This window comes from Salmo salar, chromosome ssa25 (assembly GCF_905237065.1).
Source record: "Salmo salar chromosome ssa25, Ssal_v3.1, whole genome shotgun sequence".
Classification (NCBI taxonomy): Eukaryota; Metazoa; Chordata; class Actinopteri; order Salmoniformes; family Salmonidae; genus Salmo; species Salmo salar.
Genome location: NC_059466.1, coordinates 33,486,470 through 33,506,588, shown reverse-complemented (window position 1 = coordinate 33,506,588; position 20,119 = coordinate 33,486,470). Strand labels below are relative to the sequence as shown.

At 43.1% G+C, this 20,119-nt stretch overlaps 1 protein-coding gene across 1 annotated transcript in view; it reads right to left on the bottom strand.

The window, feature by feature from the left end:
- LOC106586633 (MORC family CW-type zinc finger protein 3) overlaps positions 1-17,877 on the bottom strand; it is a 28,435-nt gene extending 10,558 nt beyond the window's left edge. Inside the window, exons 1-12 of the mRNA XM_014174126.2 lie at positions 17,772-17,877; positions 16,464-16,536; positions 6,660-6,792; positions 6,024-6,256; positions 5,683-5,839; positions 5,217-5,358; positions 4,718-4,846; positions 4,220-4,339; positions 3,997-4,094; positions 3,676-3,783; positions 3,458-3,586; positions 3,179-3,253 (exon numbers count right to left, since the gene is read on the bottom strand). Coding sequence (XP_014029601.2) covers positions 3,179-3,253; positions 3,458-3,586; positions 3,676-3,783; positions 3,997-4,094; positions 4,220-4,339; positions 4,718-4,846; positions 5,217-5,358; positions 5,683-5,839; positions 6,024-6,256; positions 6,660-6,792; positions 16,464-16,536; positions 17,772-17,810 — 1,436 coding nt within the window. The 5' untranslated portion in view covers positions 17,811-17,877. The remainder of the gene's footprint in view (positions 1-3,178; positions 3,254-3,457; positions 3,587-3,675; positions 3,784-3,996; positions 4,095-4,219; positions 4,340-4,717; positions 4,847-5,216; positions 5,359-5,682; positions 5,840-6,023; positions 6,257-6,659; positions 6,793-16,463; positions 16,537-17,771) is intronic.
- Positions 17,878-20,119: the final 2,242 nt, after the last annotated feature.

Here is a 20,119-nt window from a genome sequence, read left to right as displayed (position 1 = left end):
TTTTGTCACGAAATGCGTCGTGCGCGTCACCCTTCTTTACCATTCGGATAGTGTCTTGAACGCATGAACAAAACAGAGGATATTTGAACATAACTATGGATTATTTTGAACCAAACCAACATTTGTTATTGAAGTAGAAGTCCTGGGAGTGCATTCTGACGAAGAACAGCAAAGGTAATAACATTTTTCTTATAGTAAATCTGACTTTGGTCAGGGCTAAACTTGGTGGGTGTCTAAATAGCTAGCCCTGTGATGCCGGGCTATCTACTCAGAATATTGCAAAATGTGCTTTCACCGAAAAGCTATTTTAAAAATCGGACATAGCGAGTGCATAGAGGAGTTCTGTATCTATAATTCTTAAAATAATTGTTATGTTTTTGGTGAACGTTTATCGTGAGTAATTTAGTAAATTCACCGGAAGTTTGCGGGGGGTATGCTAGTTCTGAACGTCACATGCTAATGTAAAAAGCTGGTTTTTGATATAAATATGAACTTGATTGAACAAAACAAGCATGTATTGTATAAAATAATGTCCTAGGGTTGTCATCTGATGAAGATCATCAAAGGTTAGTGCTGCATTTAGCTGTGGTTTGAGTTTATGTGACATTATATGCTAGCTTGAAAAATGGGTGTCTGATTATTTCTGGCTGGGTACTCTGCTGACATAATCTAATGTTTTGCTTTCGTTGTAAAGCCTTTTTGAAATCGGACAGTGTGGTTAGATTAACGAGAGTCTTGTCTTTAAAATGGTGTAAAATAGTCATATGTTTGAGAAATTGAAGTAATAGCATTTCTAAGGTATTTGAATAACGCGCCACGGGATTCAACTGGCTGTTGAGTAGGTGGGACGATTTTGTCCCGCCGACCCTAGAGAGGTTAATCATAGCAAGGCGACTGGAAACATGGCCGAATAAAAACAGTGCAGCTATTCCCTCCGCAAGGCAATCAAACAAGCAAAGCGTCAGTATAGAGACAAAGTGGTGTCACAATTCAATGGCTCAAACACGAGACGTATGTGGCAGCGTCTACAGACAATCACGGACTACAAAAAAAAAAAAAGCCCTGTCCCGGACATCGACGTCTTGCTTCCAGACAAATTAAACAACTTATTTTGCGAGCTTTGAGAACAATACAATGCCACCGACGCAGGCCGCTATCAAAGACTGTGGGCTCTCCTTCTCCGTGGCAGACGTGAGTAAAACATTTAAAAGTGTTAACCCTCGCAAGGCTGCCAGCCCAGACGGCATCCTTCGCCGCGTCCTCAGAGCATGCGCAGACCAGCTGGCTGGCGTGTTTATGGACATATTCAATCCCTATGTCAGTCTGCTGTCCCCACATGCTTTAAGATGGGAACAGGAACAATGGTGGCCAAGAAAGCTAAATGACTATCGCCCTGTAGCACTCACTTCTGTCATCATGAAGTACTTTGAGAGACTAGTCAAGGATCATATCACCGCCACCGGAGATCAACTCCAATTTGCTTACCACCCCAATAGGTCTACTGACGATGCAATCGCCATCACACTGCCCTATCCCATCTGGACAAGAGGAATACCCATGTAAGAATGCTGTTCATTGACTACAGCACAGCATTCGACACCATAGTAACCCCGCCCTGTGCAATTGGGTCCTTCACTTCCTGACGGGCCGCCCCCAGGTGGTGAAGGTAGGAAACAACAACTCCACTGATCCTCAATACTGGGGCCCCACAACAGTGCGTGCTCAGCTCCCTCCTGTACTCCCTGTTCACCCACGACTGCGTGGCCAGGCACGCCTCCAACTCAATCATGAAGTTTGTAGACGACACCACAGTGGTAGGCTTGATTACCAATAACGACGAGACAGCCTACATTGAGGAGGTAAGGGCGGTCGGAGTGTGGTGTCAGGAAAATAACTTCTCACTCAATGTCAGCAAAACAAAGGAGATGATCGTGGACTTCAGTAAACAGCAGAGGGAGCACCCCCGTATCCACAGCCGGGACAGTAGTGGAAAAGGTGGAAGGTTTTAAGTTCCTCAGTGTACATTTCACAGACAAACTGAAATGGTCCACACACACAGACAGTGTGGTGAAGAAGGCACAACAGCGCCTCTTCAACCTCAGGAGGCTGAAAAAATGTGGCTTGTCACCAAAAAAACCTCACTAACTTTTACAGGTGCACAATTGAGAGCATCCTGTCGAGCTGTATCACCGCCTGGTACGGAAACTGCACCGCCCACAACCGCAGGGCTCTCCAGAGGGTGGTCTGCACAACGCATCACCGGGGGCAAACTACCTGCCCTCCAGGACACCTACAACACCCGATGTCACAGAAAGGCAAAAAAGATCATCAAGAACAATAACCACCAGAGCCACTGCCTGTTCCCCCCGCTACCATCCAGAAGGCGAGGTCGGCACAGGTGCATCAAAGCTGGGACAGAGATACAAGCTGTTTTTCAATCTCAAGGCCATCAGATTGTTAGACAGCCACAACTAGCACAGAGAGGCAGCTGCCTACCTACAGACCTGATATCGCCTGCGTCCAGCAAAACGTTTGGTAGAATTAAAATGTTTTGCACTAGAATAAATGACCTAGCTACTACCAAACGTTACTGTGGTGGGAAAACTCGCTGCATAATGAAAACACAAGCAACTTGTGTGACGAACCAGCATGGGAAATATGTTGCCATTATTTTTGCTTCCATCAACAAATCACACAAAGCACTGTTGTCAATCTTACCGCATTTTGCGGAAGGTCTAACGTTGGTTTCTCACTCCATGCATAGACAAAATAATGATGCATGTTTCAGCCTCAAGGTCAATTATCTGCAAATAGCCTAGATATTCAGTTATGCATCGAAATATCTTTAGATGCAGCATTAATTGTTCATTGTAAACTGGTTGGTTCGAGCCCTGAATGCTGATTGGCTGACTGCCGTGCTATATCAGAACGTATACCACGGGTATGATAAAACAATTATTTTTTTTACTGCTCTAATTACCATGGTAACGCGTTTATAATAACAATAAGGCACCTCGAGGGTTTGTGGTATATGGCCAATACCACAGCTAAGAGCTGCATCCAAGCACTCCGCATTGCGTCATACATAAGAATAGCCCTTAGCCGTGGTATATTGGCCATATACCACACCCCCTGATGCCTTATTGCTTAAGTATATGGTAGATGGTTGGGTTCTCACTGTTGCTTGTAGGTTTTCTGGTATGAAGGTTGGTCATCATCGGAGTCTTCAGGCTCTTCCTCTACCATGCAGCTCCTGGAAAGGCAGACGATAATGAATGCCCATATACTGCCGCGGCAACGTCAACACACACAGGTACACACACAAATACATACACTCTGGCAAGTAGACATGCACACAAACAAAGACCGAGGGGGCCCAAAGGTAGGGGGAGGTCACACAACATGTTATAACACTTTATAAACATGTTCATTTCATCTAGCTGGGTTCGGGACACACCTGAATTGGGGGTCGGGGTTCATGTGGCAGAACCACTTCTCTGGGAGCAGTCTGCAATCAATCCCATCTGGCAGCTTCCTCCAGCGCAGGCAGGTGTCACATTGCACCCAGTTCTGGTCCGGGCGCTTCCTATGGGGGTAGAGGTACACAGAGGAACCAGTTAGAGGAGGGATGGAGACACAGAGGAAAGGAGAAAGATGGAGGACTGTTTTACTTACATGGTGTCTTCCACTGGTACGGTGCTGTTAGGATCTTCTTTGTCTCTTTTAAAGCGGATCTCTTTCCAGTAGTCCTCCAGCTTAACCCCTAAGTTGTTGATGGTTTTCCTGCACAAAGAAAATAAGAAATAAACAATGACAGTTCACGTAGTGCCGCTTTATCCAGCTAAATTATTCAAAGTAGACTATCTTTAAAGTATGTGGGCAGATGGCCGCAAAACAGTCCGATTGTTTTGTTTCATTGAATGGAAAATGGTTCTTCAGGAAATGTTCTTGAAGGGAGCACTCTCCTCTTCACCTATATGCAATAAGAGTCCTTACCTGTATTTGTCGGTATTGTCAAAATCTTGCTTGTTGTGGGTGGGCTCCAAAAAGTTACACTCGATAACCCCAATGACCCCAAGACCTTGGATGTTGGCCTGAAGGGGGTAGAGGTGGTTATGAGTCAGTGATGGAGGACATGAGGCATCTGAGTACCACAATGGATGGCAATAATTTTTCTTATGCACAATCCACGCCCAAACATACAAATACACTCTTTTACCTTGAGTTGAACGCCCACTCGCTCATAAGGTTTTATGAGGCGGTTCTTGTGGTACATCATGATGCCGTATTGGTCTTTGCTCTTGGTGTTGTACCCAAAGGTGATGGGAATACGTCTGTTCTGGTACAGGACTTAAGGCCTCAAACAGGAAGGAGAGAAGATGACATATCCTCTTCCCTTTGTGAAAAATACCATATTGTATCACTGTGTTGAACATGAACATCTAGCTATGGAATGTATTGAACTAATATTAGTTAAACTTAGGTAAGTGATTATTATTGCAAGCTTATAAAAGTATTGTGTCTATGGCAGTGGCTGATGGTATTTCTTGTATGTAGAGCATAGTACCCATATTTGCCTATTTCTATTTTCCCTCCAAAAGAAAACAAAATGAGTGTCTCGAGGATGTGACAACACGAACACACACACACAGGAAAACGCAAACACGGGCACACACAGTAAAGCCATCCACAGAGGCTCCTGCATGGGGTAGGATACCACAAAGTTGGGCTTGTAATAGTCCTTAGCGATGTATGCCAGGCTCTTGGAGATGAGCTCAGTCTTCACTTTCTGCCCTCGAATGACGATCTGCATACGCGGCTTCAAGTAAAGAATACTGCAGTATGCCTGAGCACACAAACAGCACATTGAGAGAATAAAATAAACAATCAAAATACAACACCAGAAAAATGGGAAAGAAAATTTCACACATACAAATGATAACACACTAGTCCAGTGTTTACAAACTCTGTCCTGGGGACCACAAGGGTTGCAAATGTTGGTTTTTGCCCAAGCTTTACACAGCTGATTCAAATAATCAACTCATCATCAAGCTTTGATTATTTTAAATCAGCTGTGTAGTGCTATGCAAAAGCGAGCAAAAGCGTTCTCGTCCCAGACTAGTCAAAGGATAAAGTATTTGAATCTAGCTAAAGCTACGCTGTTGTCAGAAATGCTGTATGGAATGTCAATATAACATCACTATACTAATACTTACACGTAGCGAGTAGTAACTCTCTGGTTTTGTGAGCAGCTCCGACCGCCTGTATTGCTCACTGGTGCTCTCCAACACATCCAACGGGATTCTGATGTCATAACTGGATGTTGTGAAATCAAATTCTGTCTGTCCTGTTAATGTCCTGTGGACAAAAATAAACACTTACTGTATAGACTCCTACTCAACCGCTTTACACGCTCCATACTTCAAAAAGGGCCTTTGTGCTGACCCCTAATGGTGGAATTTTAGGTTTTGATAATGTTCAAGGAGAAAACTAAAGTGAAACCTACAATTCCACCAAGGGAGAAATCTGATGGCCGAGAGAGTGGCAATTTCAAAGGAGAAGTAACATTTGAAAGTAAATTCCACGTAGCAAAACTCAATAGTTGAGGGAGAAGGAAAGAGGAAAATGTCCTTATACGGACTGTGTAAGAGAGGAATACCCAGGTGTGTGTGTGTGTCTGACCTGCGCAGGCTCCAGATGATGATGCGTGTTCCTGAAGAGCCCATGGAGCAGGTGGAGTTGATGGCTTTGAGCTCTGTGAGCAGCTCGTTCTCCGTCTTAAAGAGAGAGTAATACAGGATGTCCTGCAGACTGGCCTTGTGCTTCTCATTCACACGGAGTGCAGAAGTCAAGGACAACACACAACGGGACAATCAACCGACAGACTATAAAATGACACTGTGTACAAGTACATCTATAGATCTACGTCCCACTTGTCCAAACTGTTTGAAGGTGATGACAGTTTAAGCACTATGACGTGTGTGTATGTGCAGTGCGTATGTGTAGTCTCTATAAAAGGATATACTGGTTGTGTGCAACGCGTTGGAAGGAGACAATGGGTACGATGATCTGCTCTGCTTTGATCTGTGCCAGGTAGCTCTGTGAGAGCATGCCTACATGCATGGTGTCTCCATCTAGAGACTTGGAGAACACGATGGCATCTCGTCCCAGACGCATGGACCCCGACTTGAAACCATTACCGTAGAGACCAATCGGGTGCTGGCCGTTTATGACTGTCTTGTCACTGTAACCGAAGCTGAGGAGAGAGAGAGAAACATGGTGGTTTTCTATGTACATCAATCAGAAACTTGCATTCTTATAGCACAGCAGACATTATTTTGTTTTTTTACTTGTCCCTGGTTTGTTCCGGGGATGTCCCTTAGGACGTTTTCAGGATGTTCTCTGAACATTTGTTTTTCCAGTCGTCAAGACGTTACATGATGGTCCCAAGGGAACGTTCTCTGGGAGGACTGCTGTAAATTCCCTGGATGTCATGGAAGACCAAGTCATGACGTTCTCAGGACATTCACCAGTATCATCAGGATGTCACGTGATGGTCCCGAAGGGGGTGTTCTCTCTGCAGGACTTTTGTCCAGGCTTTTATCTAACCTGATTCATCCTGCTAAAGTAGTGGTAATGGATCAGAGAACTGTCCATACCTGAGCATCTTGTGCATCTTTTCATAGTCCAGCCCATTTCCATTGTCCATGAAGATGAGGCAGTCTTGGCCTTTAAACTGGGTCTTATCAATCCAGAACTGCTTGGCATTGACATCTGGATCATAGGCATTATCTGGAGAAAAGACATGGAAATAAAGGATTTGTAAGCATAGAGGAATATGAACAGAATAAATCAGAAATTACATTTTTCCTCCAATATTGATTTTTTACAATGTTGCTTTACAAATAAGGAATCTCTTGCATAGTGTATGCCACTATAGTAGACCACCCAAGCCATTTGCCCAATGCCAACACATCCACGCCAAACCAGCATAGGAGTACAAGCCAAATCACACTGCCATCTGTGTTGCTAATGCTGTGGAAAACTACCACACATCATCAGGGTTTTAGACACCCAATATAACAGTAAAGCTGTGTAATGTAAAGTGTGATAGATATAATATGTCCTCCTTTGTTGCTTGTGCAACGCGGACCATTAGAACAGGCTGGCTTTGACAGCTGTCACAGAGGACGCGACCTCAGCTGTAGATGCAACATCCTCAAAACACTACTGGAACATTAGACTAACACAAACATGTGGTCTGGTCTCCCTCTCCCATCGACTACCTTCAAAATCACTCCCTCCCTCTATCCATCCAGACATCTCCTTTTCAAATATTCATCCCTACCGCCATCTTTGTACTACTATCTTCTATTGTCTAGCTCATCCACTCTCCATTATTCTGTCTGGAGTAAGCTTGAATCCAAAGGCCTCTCCAAAGCCATACTGGCGGGGTGGGGTTGGCAGTGTGTGTACTGGGTAGATGGGAAACACTGGGCTGATGAGAGATATTGCTATATCCTAAGCCTTTATTGCTCCAGGTACAAATAGAGAAAAAGAGTGGGATTGGTTAGCAAAGTGAGGGGTATTGAAGGAAATCAAGAGTGTGAGATACTGGAACAGAGAAAGATAGAGATAAGAGAAGGAGAGATTGATGGAGATGGGAGGAAACTGTATCAGAGACATGCACAGAACTGTGATGGACAACTGAGACGTTATCTGGTGACAGGCTGAATACTAAACTGGGTTGGCAGACAAACTGCAGACTGGCAGACTGCACTGCAGCAACAGAGACCTGCCTGAGAAACTGCTCACTGCTCAATGCCTGAGAAGCAGGGCTCCAGAAGGCAACCATTTAGTTGACCCTATAACTATCTGTGCGAGTTACATTTTTAATTGGTTACATATTCTACCTGGTTACCTCAATCAACATGTCCTATTTTTGGGCCAGATAAAACCTTGACTTGGTTAAACAGTAAACTGCATAATACTCATGACTCCTTTAATGAAATGGTCTGCCCTCCTGCTGTGCCTGTTTCACTGGGGCCAGCTGCTGTAATGAGCAAGCCTCGCCCCGTGTGCCCTGAGAGATGCTTTCTGATTGTATAACATTTTAGAAAAAACAACCTTGGAAGCAACTACTGCTGTCCATGTTAAAGAGAGGGACACGGGTATAGGTAACAGCTTTCTGTAGGTATTATTTGTATTTCTCAAATCTCAATGTTGAGCTCAAAGCACACAGTTTTACAATCAAGATATTCTGAATGTGAAATGCGCATATGCCATGGCGAGTGCACTAGGCCTCATTGGAGATGAGTAGGTAGTAGGACTATTACAAAAGTTTTTTTTAGCACATTAAATGTACTGTTTGATTTACATGGTTACTAACATTAGCTTAGCAATCTAGCTAATGTGTTTACAGTTTCCACTTCCTCAGGTGGTGAATGAGCACCAATTGAATTAGGCCTATACCTATATGTAATGTTAGTGCATAAAGATAACGGAAAAATAATCTCTATTGAACAAAAAAAAAACGGAAAAATCTGTAGCCCTATTTTGACAGTAAGAAAATGCATGACAATCACTGGATTAGGTTGCATGTCAAAATATCTTGAATCATGCATTCCTGCTTAGACATGTTAGATGTAACAAGGTATTTATTGAAAACGATCCCAGTAGTCTACTACACACTTCTTAACAAAGCACTGTGAATGACCTTACAATCCTTTCACAATCCCTTCCCCTGGAGCCCAGTGATAAGGGAACGGGATTAATCATCATGGAGGCTGAAAGTACCTGTGGAAAAAGACCACCCCAGGGACAGGACTGCTGTGGGATAGGCTGTAGGCCTAGCCCGTGGGATAAGAGCCTTATCCAGACACACTACTGTAGGCTAATTGTCAGAAACGATGGTAATATGGTTCAGAAACTTAAAACTGCCCCCGACCCACTGTTTCTAGGCCGTCATTGAAAATTGCATTTTTTTATATAAAAATTGTTCAGACAGCCATGTATGTATTAATTAATCAGTCATACAATAAATGTAACTTTGGTAAAACAATCTAACTACATAATGGTAATCATCAGTACAAAAAAATAACAAATAAAAAAATGCATGAAATGTATGCATTCACTACTGTAAGTCGCTCTGGATAAGAGCGTCTGCTAAATGACTAAAATGTAAATGTAAAATAAGAAGTTGTTCTTAACTGACTCGCCTAGTTAAATAGATATCATCCTAACCAACTTGCCCTCTAAATACACCTCTGCTGTTTTCAACCAAGATCTCAGTGATCACTGCCTGCATCCGTAATGGGTCAGCGGTCAAACGACCACTCATTACTGTCAAACGCTCCCTGAAACACTTCATCCGAGCAGGCCTTTCTAATCGACCTGGCCGGGGTATCCTGGAAGGATATTGACCTCATCCCTTCAGTAGAGGATGCCTGTTTTTTTTGTATTGTTTTTTAAAAAATGCCTTCCTCACCATCTTAAATATGCATGCCCCATTCAAGAAATTTAGAACCAGGAACAGATATAGCCCTTGGTTCTCTCCAGACCTGACTGCCCTTAATCAACACAAAAACATCCGGTGGCGTTCTGCATTAGCATCAAACAGCCCCCGTGATATGCAACTTTTCAGGGAAGTTAGAAGCCAATATACACAGGCAGTTAAAAAGCCAGGGCTAGCTTCCTGCAACACAAACTCAGAAAAGTTCTGCGACACTGTGAAGTCCTTGGAGAATAAGAGCACCTTCTCCCAGCTGCCCACTGCACTGAGGATAGGAAACTCTGTCACCACCGATAAATCCACTATAATTGAAAATTTCAATAAGCATTTTTCTACGGCTGGCCATGCTTTCCACCTGGCTACCCCTACTGCAGTCAACAGCACTGCACCCCCCACAGCTACTCGCCCAAGCCTTCCCCATTTCTCCTTCTTCCACATCCAGCTGATGTTCTGAAAGAGCTGCAAAATCTGGACCACTACAAATCAGCTGGGCTCGACAATCTGGACCCTTTCCTTATAAAATTATCTGCCGAAATAGTTGCAACCCCTATTACTAGCCTGTTCAACATCTCTTTCGTGTCGTCGGAGATTCCCAAAGATTGGAAAGCAGCTGCGGTCATCCCCCTCTTCAAAGGGGGGGACACTCTTGACCCAAACTGCTACAGACCTATATCAATCCTACCCTGCCTTCCTAAAGTCTTCGAAAGCCAAGTCAACAAACAGATTACCGACCATTTCGGATCCCACCGCACCTTCTCCGCTATGCAATCTGGTTTCAGAGCTGGTCATGGGTGCACCTCAGCCACACTCAAGGTCCTAAACGATATCTTAACCTGCATCGATAAGAAACAATACTGTGCAGTCGTATTCATTGACCTGGCCAAGGCTTTCGAATCTGTCAATCACCACATCCTCATCAGCAGACTCAACAGCCTTGGTTTCTCAAATGATTGTCTAGCCTGGTTCACCAACTACTTCTCTGATAGAGTTCAGTGTGTGAAATCGGAGGGCCTGTTGTCCGGGCCTCTGGCAGTCTCTATGGGGGTGCCACAGGGTTCAATTCTTGGGCCGACTCTTTTCTCTGTATACATCAATGATGTCGCTCTTGCTGCTGGTGAGTCTCTGATCCACCTCTACGCAGACGACACCATTCTGTATACTTCTGGCCCTTCTTTGGACACTGTGTTAACAACCCTCCAGACGAGCTTCAATGCCATACAACTCTCCTTCCGTGGCCTCCAACTGCTCTTAAATACAAAGTAAACTAAATGCATGCTCTTCAACCGATCGCTGCCCGCACCTGCCCGCCCATCCAGCATCACTACTCTGGACGGTTCTGACTTAGAATATGTAGACAACTACAAATACCTAGGTGTCTGGTTAGACTGTAAACTCTCCTTCCAGACTCACATCAAACATCTCCAATCCAAAGTTAAATCTATAATTGGCTTCCTATTTAGCTACAAAGCATCTTTCACTCATGCTGCCAAACATACCCTCATAAAACTGACCATCCTACTGATCCTCGACTTCGGCGATGTCATTTACAAAATAGCCTCCAATAGCCTACTCAATAAATTGGATGCAGTCTATCACAGTGCCATCCGTTTTGTCACCAAAGCCCCATATACTAAACACCAATGCGACCTGTACGCTCTCGTTGGCTGGCCCTCGCTTCATACTCGTGGCCAAACCCACTGGCTCCAGGTCATCTACAAGACCCTGCTAGGTAAAGTTCCCCCTTATCTCAGCTCGCTGGTCACCATAGCAGCACCCACCTGTAGCACGCACTCCAGCAGGTATATCTCTCTGGTCACCCCCAAAGCCAATTCCTCCTTCGGCCGCCTCTCCTTCCAGTTCTCTGCTGCCAATGACTGGAACGAACTACAAAAATCTCTAAAACTGGAAACACTTATCTCCCTCACTAGCTTTAAGCACCAGCTGTCAGAGCAGCTCACAGATCACTGCAACTGTACATAGCCCATCTATAATTTAGCCCAAACAACTACCCCTTCCCCAACTGTATTTATTTATTTTGCTCCTTTGCACCCCATTATTTATATTTCTACTTTTCACTTTCTTCCACTGCAAATCTACTATTCCAGTGTTTTACTTGCTATATTGTATTTACTTCGCCACCATGGCCTTTTTTGCCTTTACCTCCGTTATCTCACCTCATTTGCTCACTTTGTATATAGACTTATTTTTCTACTATATTATTGACTGTATGTTTGTGTAACTCTGTGTTGTTATGTGTGTCAAACTGCTTTGCTTTATCTTGGCCAGGTCGCAATTGTAAATGAGAACTTGTTCTCAACTTGCCTACCTGGTTAAATAAAGGTGAAATAAAATAAAAAATAAAGGTAAAATAAAAAAATAAAAGGGGACCTTGAACATCCATTAGGTTATATTCCCAATCATTCTAGGGTATCTGAGACATTACGGAGTGTTTGCATTCCCTCTTTTTCTGACGCTCTCATGTAGTTTATGTTTATCTATGGCTGCCAACTTGAAGAGTGGAGGAGAAGGGAGAAAGGTAGAGAGGAGGGGCAAGACAGGGGATTACACGGATTTAGAGTGATAGTCTTTGAGCTTCCATTAGGTTATATTCCCACTCATTGTAGGGTTCAGAGAGCTTTAGCATTCTCTGGCCATCTTGAGTAGTTTATGTGCGATAGCAGCCAACAGCAATTACTTTTTATAGTACAGTCTGGAAAACGGTAGTAGAAAGGTAGAGGCAAAGTGAGTATAGGAGGGGAGGACATGGCAGGGGAAAGAAAATTGCATATTCCTTAGTGTGATTTGAATTGAGAGTGATACTCACTGAACATCAATTAGGTTATATTCCCACTCATTGTAGGTTTCAGAGATCATAAGCTCTTCAGAGTGTAGTGTTAAATGCATTCCCCATGCATGGAACATTTCATTTGCACATTAGTGTGTCATACAGCATAGGTTTCATGTAGCATACATCAAAAAGTTATATAACCATGTAATGAAAATTCCATATTGTTACTGGTACATTTTGAAAGTTACTGAGAATATTCACTCCCTTTGCAACCCTACTCTGGAAAACAGACATCCCCAGGGACAGGACTGCTGTGGGTCCGTCTATAGGACTATCACTTTTAATCTGTTTCAAGATATGGGATATGTTCTGGGTAGCCTGTGAGAATAATATTGACGAATACATGGATACGGTGAGTGAGTTTAACAGGAAATGAATAGGAGATTTTGTACCCATAGTGACTATTAAAACCTACCCAAACCCAAAACCGTAGATTGGTGGCAGCATTCGCGCAAAACTGAAAGCGCAAACCACCGCATTAAAAAATGTCAAGGTGACTGGGAATATAGCCGAATAGAAACAGTGTAGTTATTCCCTCCATAACGCAAACAAACATGTAAAATGTCAGTACAGAGACAAAGTGGAGTCGCAATTCAACGGCTCAGACACGAGACGTATGTGGCAGAGTCTACAGACAATCATCGGACTACAAAGGGAAAACTAGCCATGTCGTGGACACCGACGTCTTGCACCCAGACATGCCAAACACCTTTTTCGCCAGCTTTGAGGATAACACAGTGCCACCGACGCGGCCTACCAAGGACTGTGGGCTCTCCTTCTCCGTGGCCGACGTGAGTAAGACATTTAAGTGTGTTAAACCTCGCAAGGCTGGCGGCACCAGACAGCATCTCTAGCCGCATCCTCAGAGCATGCGCAGACCAGCTGGCCAGAGTGTTAACAGACATATTCAATCTCTCCCTATCCCAGTCTGCTGTCCCCACATGCTTTAAGATATCCACCATTGTTTTTTGGGTACAGGAACAATGGTAACTGAACTAAATGACAATCGAGCGATAGTAGCATTCACTTCTGTCATCATGAAGTGCTTTGAGAGAAAAGTCAAGGATCATATCACCTTTACCTTACACCCTAGACCCACTTCAATTTGCTTACCGCCCCAATAGATCCACAGACGATGCAATCGCCATCGCACTGCCCTATCCCACCTGGACAAGAGGATGTAAGAATTCTACAGCTCAGCATTCAACACCATAGTACCCGCCAAGCTCATCATTAACCTGTTAGGGCTAGGGGGCAGCATTTGCACGTCTGGATAAAAAAAATGTACCCGATTTAATCTGGTTACTAATCCTACCCAGTAACTAGAATATGCATATACTTATTATATATGGATAGAAAACACTCTAAAGTTTCTAAAACTGTTTGAATGGTGTCTGTGAGTATAACAGAACTCATTTGGCAGGCAAAACCCTGAGACATTTTCTGACAGGAAGTGGATACCTGATGTGTTGTATTACCTTTAAACCTATGCCATTGAAAAACACAGGGGCTGAGGAATATTTTGGCACTTCCTATTGCTTCCACTAGATGTCACCAGCCTTTACAAAGTGTTTTGAGTCTTCTGGAGGGAGATCTGACCGAACAAGAGCCATGGAACGATGATGTCCCATTAGACACCTGGCGCGCGAGTTCATGTTGGGTACCCTCGTTCCAATACGTTATAAAAGAGTATGCATTCGTCCACCTTGAATATTATTCATGTTCTGGTTAAAAAAGGCCCTAATGATATATGCTATACAACATTTGACATGTTTGAACGAACGTAAATATATTTTTTCCCCTCGTTCATGACGAGAAGTCCGGCTGGCTTAGATCATGTGCTAACAAGACGGAGATTTTTGGACATAAATGATGAGCTTTTTTGAACAAAACTACATTCGTTATGGACCTGTGATACCTGGAAGTGACATCTGATGAAGAGAATCAAAGGTAATGGATTATTTACATAGTATTTTCGATTTTAGATCTCCCCAACATGACGTCTAGTCTGTATCGCAACGCGTATTTTTCTGGGCGCAGTGCTCAGATTATTGCAAAGTGTGATTTCCCAGTAAGGTTATTTTTAAATCTGGCAAGTTGATTGCGTTCAAGAGATGTAAATCTATAATTCTTTAAATGACAATATAATATTTTACCAATGTTTTCTAATTTTAATTATTTAATTTGTGACGCTGACTTGACTGCCGGTTATTGGAGGGAAACGATTTCCTCAACATCAATGCCATAGTAAAACGCTGTTTTTGGATATAAATATGAACTTGATATAACTAAAAATGCATGCATTGTCTAACATAATGTCCTAGGAGTGTCATCTGATGGAGATTGTAAAAGGTTAGTGCATCATTTTAGCTGGTTTTATGGTTTTGGTGACCCTGTCTTTGAATTGACAAAACATTACACACAACTCTTGTAAATGTACTGTCCTAACATACTCTAAATTTATGCTTTCGCCGTAAAACCTTTTTGAAATCGTAAAACGTGGTTAGATTAAGGAGATGTTTATCTTTCAAAGGGTGTAAAATAGTTGTATGTTTGAAAAATTTGAATTTTGACATTTATTTGGATTCAAATTTGCCGCTCTTGAAATGCACCTGCTGTTGATGGAGTGCACCACGGGTGGCACGCCTGCGTCCCACCTAGCCCATAGAGGTTAAGTTCGGGGCCCTGGGTCTGAACCCTGCCCTGTGCAACTGGGTCCTGGACACAGGGGCCCCACAAGGGTGCGTGCTCAGCCCCCTCATGTACTCCCTGTTCACCCATGACTGCGTGGCCACGCACACCTCCAACTCAATCATCAAGTTTGCAGTCGACAACAGTAGTAGGCCTGATTACCAACAATGAGACAGCCTACAGGGAGGAGGTGAGGGCCCTGGGAGTGTGGTGCCAGGAAAATACCCTCTCACTCAACGTCAACAAAAGAAGCTGATCGTGGACTTCAGGAAACAGCAGGAGGGAGCACCACCCTATCCACATCAACATGACCGCAACGGAGAAGGTGGAAAGCTTCAAGTTCCTCAGTGTACACATCACGGACAAACTGAAATGATCCACCCACACAGACAGTGTCGTGAAGAAGGTGCAACAGCACCTCTTCAAGCTCAGGAGGCTGAAGAAATGTGACTTGGCACCGAAAACAATCACCAACTTCTACAGATGCACAATTGAGAGCATCCTATCGAGCTGTATCATCACCTGGTACGGCAACTGCACCACCCACAACCGCAAGGCTCTCCAGAGGGTGGTGAAGTCTGCCCAACGCATCACCGGGGGCAAACTACTTGCCCTCCAGGACACCTACAGTACCCGACGTCACAGAAAGGCCAAAAAAAATCATCAAGGACAACAACCACCCGAGCCACTGCCTGTTCACCCCACTATTATCCAGAAGGCGAGGTCAGTACAGGTGCATCAAAGCTGGGACAGAGACTGAAAAATAGCTTCTATCTCAAGGCCATCGGACTGTTAAATAGCCATCACAAGCACCTTAGAGGCTGCTGCCTTATATAGGTATACTTGAATTCACTGGCCACTTTAATAATGTTTACATATTTTGCATTACTCATCTCACATGTATATACTGTATTCTATTGAATTCAATTCTACTGTCTCTTATGCTATGCTGCTCCGACAATGCTCGTCCAAATATTTGTATATTCTTCATTCCTTTACTTTAGATTTGTGTATATTGTTGTGAAATTGTTAGATATTACTTGTTAGATATTACTGCACTGTTGGAGCTAGAAACACAAGCAATTCGCTACACCCGCAATACCATCTGCTAAATGTGTATGTAACCAATACAATTTGATTTATAGGTCTACCCCAAGGGGAAAAAGAAGACCCATCCATTAACACTGTGGGTATGGGAAAAGAATCCCATCCAAAAATGAGACACTCAGCAGGATAAAATAGGTCACAAAATGAGTGCAGAACATTGCCTCAGAGTAGCCATTTTAACACCATGATGCTCAGTGATTGGATAGTAATGATTTAATGACTCACAGTTGGACACAGCGATTGGACAAATATGACAGGTGACACACCGGGTAACTTGGCGACTGGACAGTAGGAATGATGACTCACCTATTAATTCTGCGATCGCGCTGAAGGGCCAGGTGTGGCTGGTGGAGTTTGTGTGGAGGAACTTGGGACAGAGCTGTTAAGGGAGGAGTAGAGTTAGCCTATGTTGATGACATTAAATGGATAAAATGTTGTATATTACCACATCCTTCAGGAAGCATTATGTTAGGGCTACTCCATTCTCAAATGACTGACAACCCTTGATGTCCTGACTGACTAACCTACATGTGTCCATCCCCACATCGTGAGTTTAAAGTGTGAAAAGCACACCTAATACTCACTGCCTTTACTCATCTCACAAAAACCTCTCTCATCTTCTTCACACACAAACCTCTCTCCATCTTAAACCTCCCCCTCCTATCCCCCCATCTTTAACCTCCCCCTCCTATCTTCCCCCTCCTGTCAAACACACACGCCTGTAGATTCAGAAGCTTCCCCAAGCACAGCCCAGGGCACATGGAGAGGATAGTCTTAAATTAGACAAGATGCATGTCTGGGCCAATGTGGTCATTCTTGGCTATATGGTGATGAAGTTAAGCTATACACCTCGCACTTCTAACCTGTGCAAGGATGAAAATGGACACTATTTCACCATTTGAATGGCATAGGATAGCTTGGATGCAGCAACAGCAACCATACTGTGACCGAGGAGTGGAATCACTGGGGTATATATTATAGCCATGAACTGGAGACAGCGTCCAAGATGGCCGACCGTTGTTTTCAACGTAATCTACTCACGTTCGCATACGCTGTTTCGTGGTCGTTGCCATCTGCTTTACAACGCCGTGAAAACACGCCCGTTAGGAAATCTGGCGCTTTGATTTGAACACAATTCAATCTCCCGGATTTCCGAATCTCTCGACGCAACTCGTTTTTGACAATAGTGGATGAGCGCCATTGGGCTACTCGGTGTGTGACACTGAAAAATATTGCACGTCACCACAACAACACCGCATGACATTAGATGAGGAGAAACGCCTCTACAAAGTATCTATTTTCCCCAAGTTCAGAAATAGTTCTGTATTTATCTAGCAAACGACAACATAGAAATATCCAGCTCCGCTGGTCAGAAGATGCTCCATTTGGCAAGAGGACTGGGGGTTATCAATATCGCACGCGCTAACGGCAATCAACATTCCCAAAGGATATTGGCTAGCTAGCTAACGTTAGCTAGCTCCAAAACACACATTACATTATGCGATCGAACCAACAAGACTATCACCATACTTCTAAGTTTACTGCACAGCAATTTACTTCTAGATACAAATTCCAACAGATTACAGATACTGTAAAATATCATAATATGCTTACCGCACTTAGAGGCACTCCTCTCTGTACTTGCGACGCCATCTTCTCCGAAATGCAGAAGGGGCGTGGTCAACATGCACAAGTCCAGCGCGAGGGCACCGCCCAGCTGGACATAACCCCGCCCATAACATGCTGTTGGTGTGTTAAGAATAACTTAATGTATATGTTTAATCACGAACCAATTTATATACATTTAAAAGAAAGGCACTGGTATCTTAGTACGGCTAACACCTAACTATCGAAGTCCTTCTGACTTCAGAGTCTGGAATGGTTCTCTGATGTTGTCGGCACAATGCGTCGATAATGAAGGAGGTTGTGCTATTACTGGTTGGCTCTCCACTGTGTCTTTCTCAGTCAAAGACCCACACGACACAGCCCCAAGCCCCACCCTTCCATTGTAACTGTTGGATTTCAAATATTTGTTTGTATTATAATGTTTTATTGCATTACGGGAACATGGTACAAAACAATATACAAATATCACACGTAACAGAAAAGTAAATAATAAACCAAACCAGAGAGACACACATAAAAGTATATTTAAAGACAAGTTAAATTTGGACAAATACTGTAAACACTTATTTGATCATTTGGTATTTATATATTTTAAATCGAATAAAATTGTATTGGTCACATACACATGTTTAGCAGATGTTGTTGCGGGTGTGGAGAAATGCTTGTTATATAATATTGTAAATCAATCAGAAAAATATTGAAACTTATTTTCTTACCCATAATCATTTTTTACCCTCTTTTTCTCCCCAATTTCGATCTTGTCTCATCACTGCAACTCCCCAAAGGGCTCGGGAGTCGAAGGTTGAGTCATGCGTCCTCCGAAACATGACCCGCCAGCCCACACTTAGATCGGATCCTTTTTTCCAATTTTCGCCTAAAATGACATACCCAAATCTAACTGCCTGTAGCTCAGGCATTGAAGCAAGGATATGCATATTCTTGATACCATTTGAAAGGAAACACTTTGAAGTTTGTGGAAATGTGAAATGAATGTAGGAGAATATAACACATTAGATCTGGTAAAAGAAAATACAAAGAAAAAATCTACAGTTTTTTTTTTGGACCATTATCTTTGAAATGCAATGTAGATTTTGGCCACTAGATGGCAGCAGTGTATGTGCAAAGTTTTACACTGATCCAATGAACCATTGCATTTTTGTTAAAAATTTTGTGCCAAGAATGCCCAAATGTGCCTAATTGGTTTATTAATAACTTTTCAAGTTCATAACTGTGCACTCTCCTCAAACAACAGCATGGTATTCCTTCACTATAATAGCTACTGTACATTGGACAGTGCAGTTAAACTAACAAGAATGTAAGATTTCTGACAATATCAGATATGTCTATGTCCTGGGAAATTTTCTTCTTACTAAACAACCTCATGCTAATCACATTAGCCTATGTTAGCTCAACCGTCCCGTGGGGGACACACCGATCCTGAAGAAATCACCCGCCTGCTTACCCTGGAAGCCAGCCGCACCAGAGGTCAGCCTGCAGGCTTCCAGCCTCTCCACAAGGAGTCACTAGAGCGCAATGAGCCAAGTAAAGCCCCCCCCCGGCCAAACCCTCACCTAACACAGACGACGCTGAGCCAATTGTGCGCCGCTCTATGGGACTCCCGATCACGGCCAGTTGTGATACAGCCCGGGATCGAACCAGGGTCTGTAGTGATGCTGCGCCAATCCCCAGCCCCCATGAACGTCATGTTATGGATGAAAAATTCTCCCAATAGTCAGTCAATGTGCGTGTATGTAAAATAAAAAATAATATAAAATTTGATAATGCTTACAGGTTGCTTACAGGTCCCCATCTTGTCACTAATATATATTTTCATATCTGTCCAAAATATTTCACTATGCAAATAATCACAAAATAAATGCTCTATAGTCATTTTTCTATTTACAAAAGCTACATTCATTTTCTACATGAATTACATATTTAGAAATAGGACTATTACAAGGATAACATCTGTGAAGGATCTTGTTAGAGACGTATCTTACTTTATTAGTTATCAAATATTTATGTGAATTAGTCCACCAATTCACATCAAATGAAGATGCCCATTTGGATTTTCAAAACCAAACTATGAATATTCCCACAGCTAGGGATTGCCTAAATAGGTATCTCCCCTGACGAAGGCTTGTTTTCAATACAGACTCCTTTAGTCATACTGTATTCCATATGAGGCATCCAGAACTTATGAAAGTTGCCCAGTATACCCTTAATATTTTAATAAATCAAATCTAGTAATACATAACTTGACATTGTGGGAGTATAACCAACTTACCAATTAATGGCAATGCATTTCTTAGCCGCTCTAAATGCTTGGTTACACT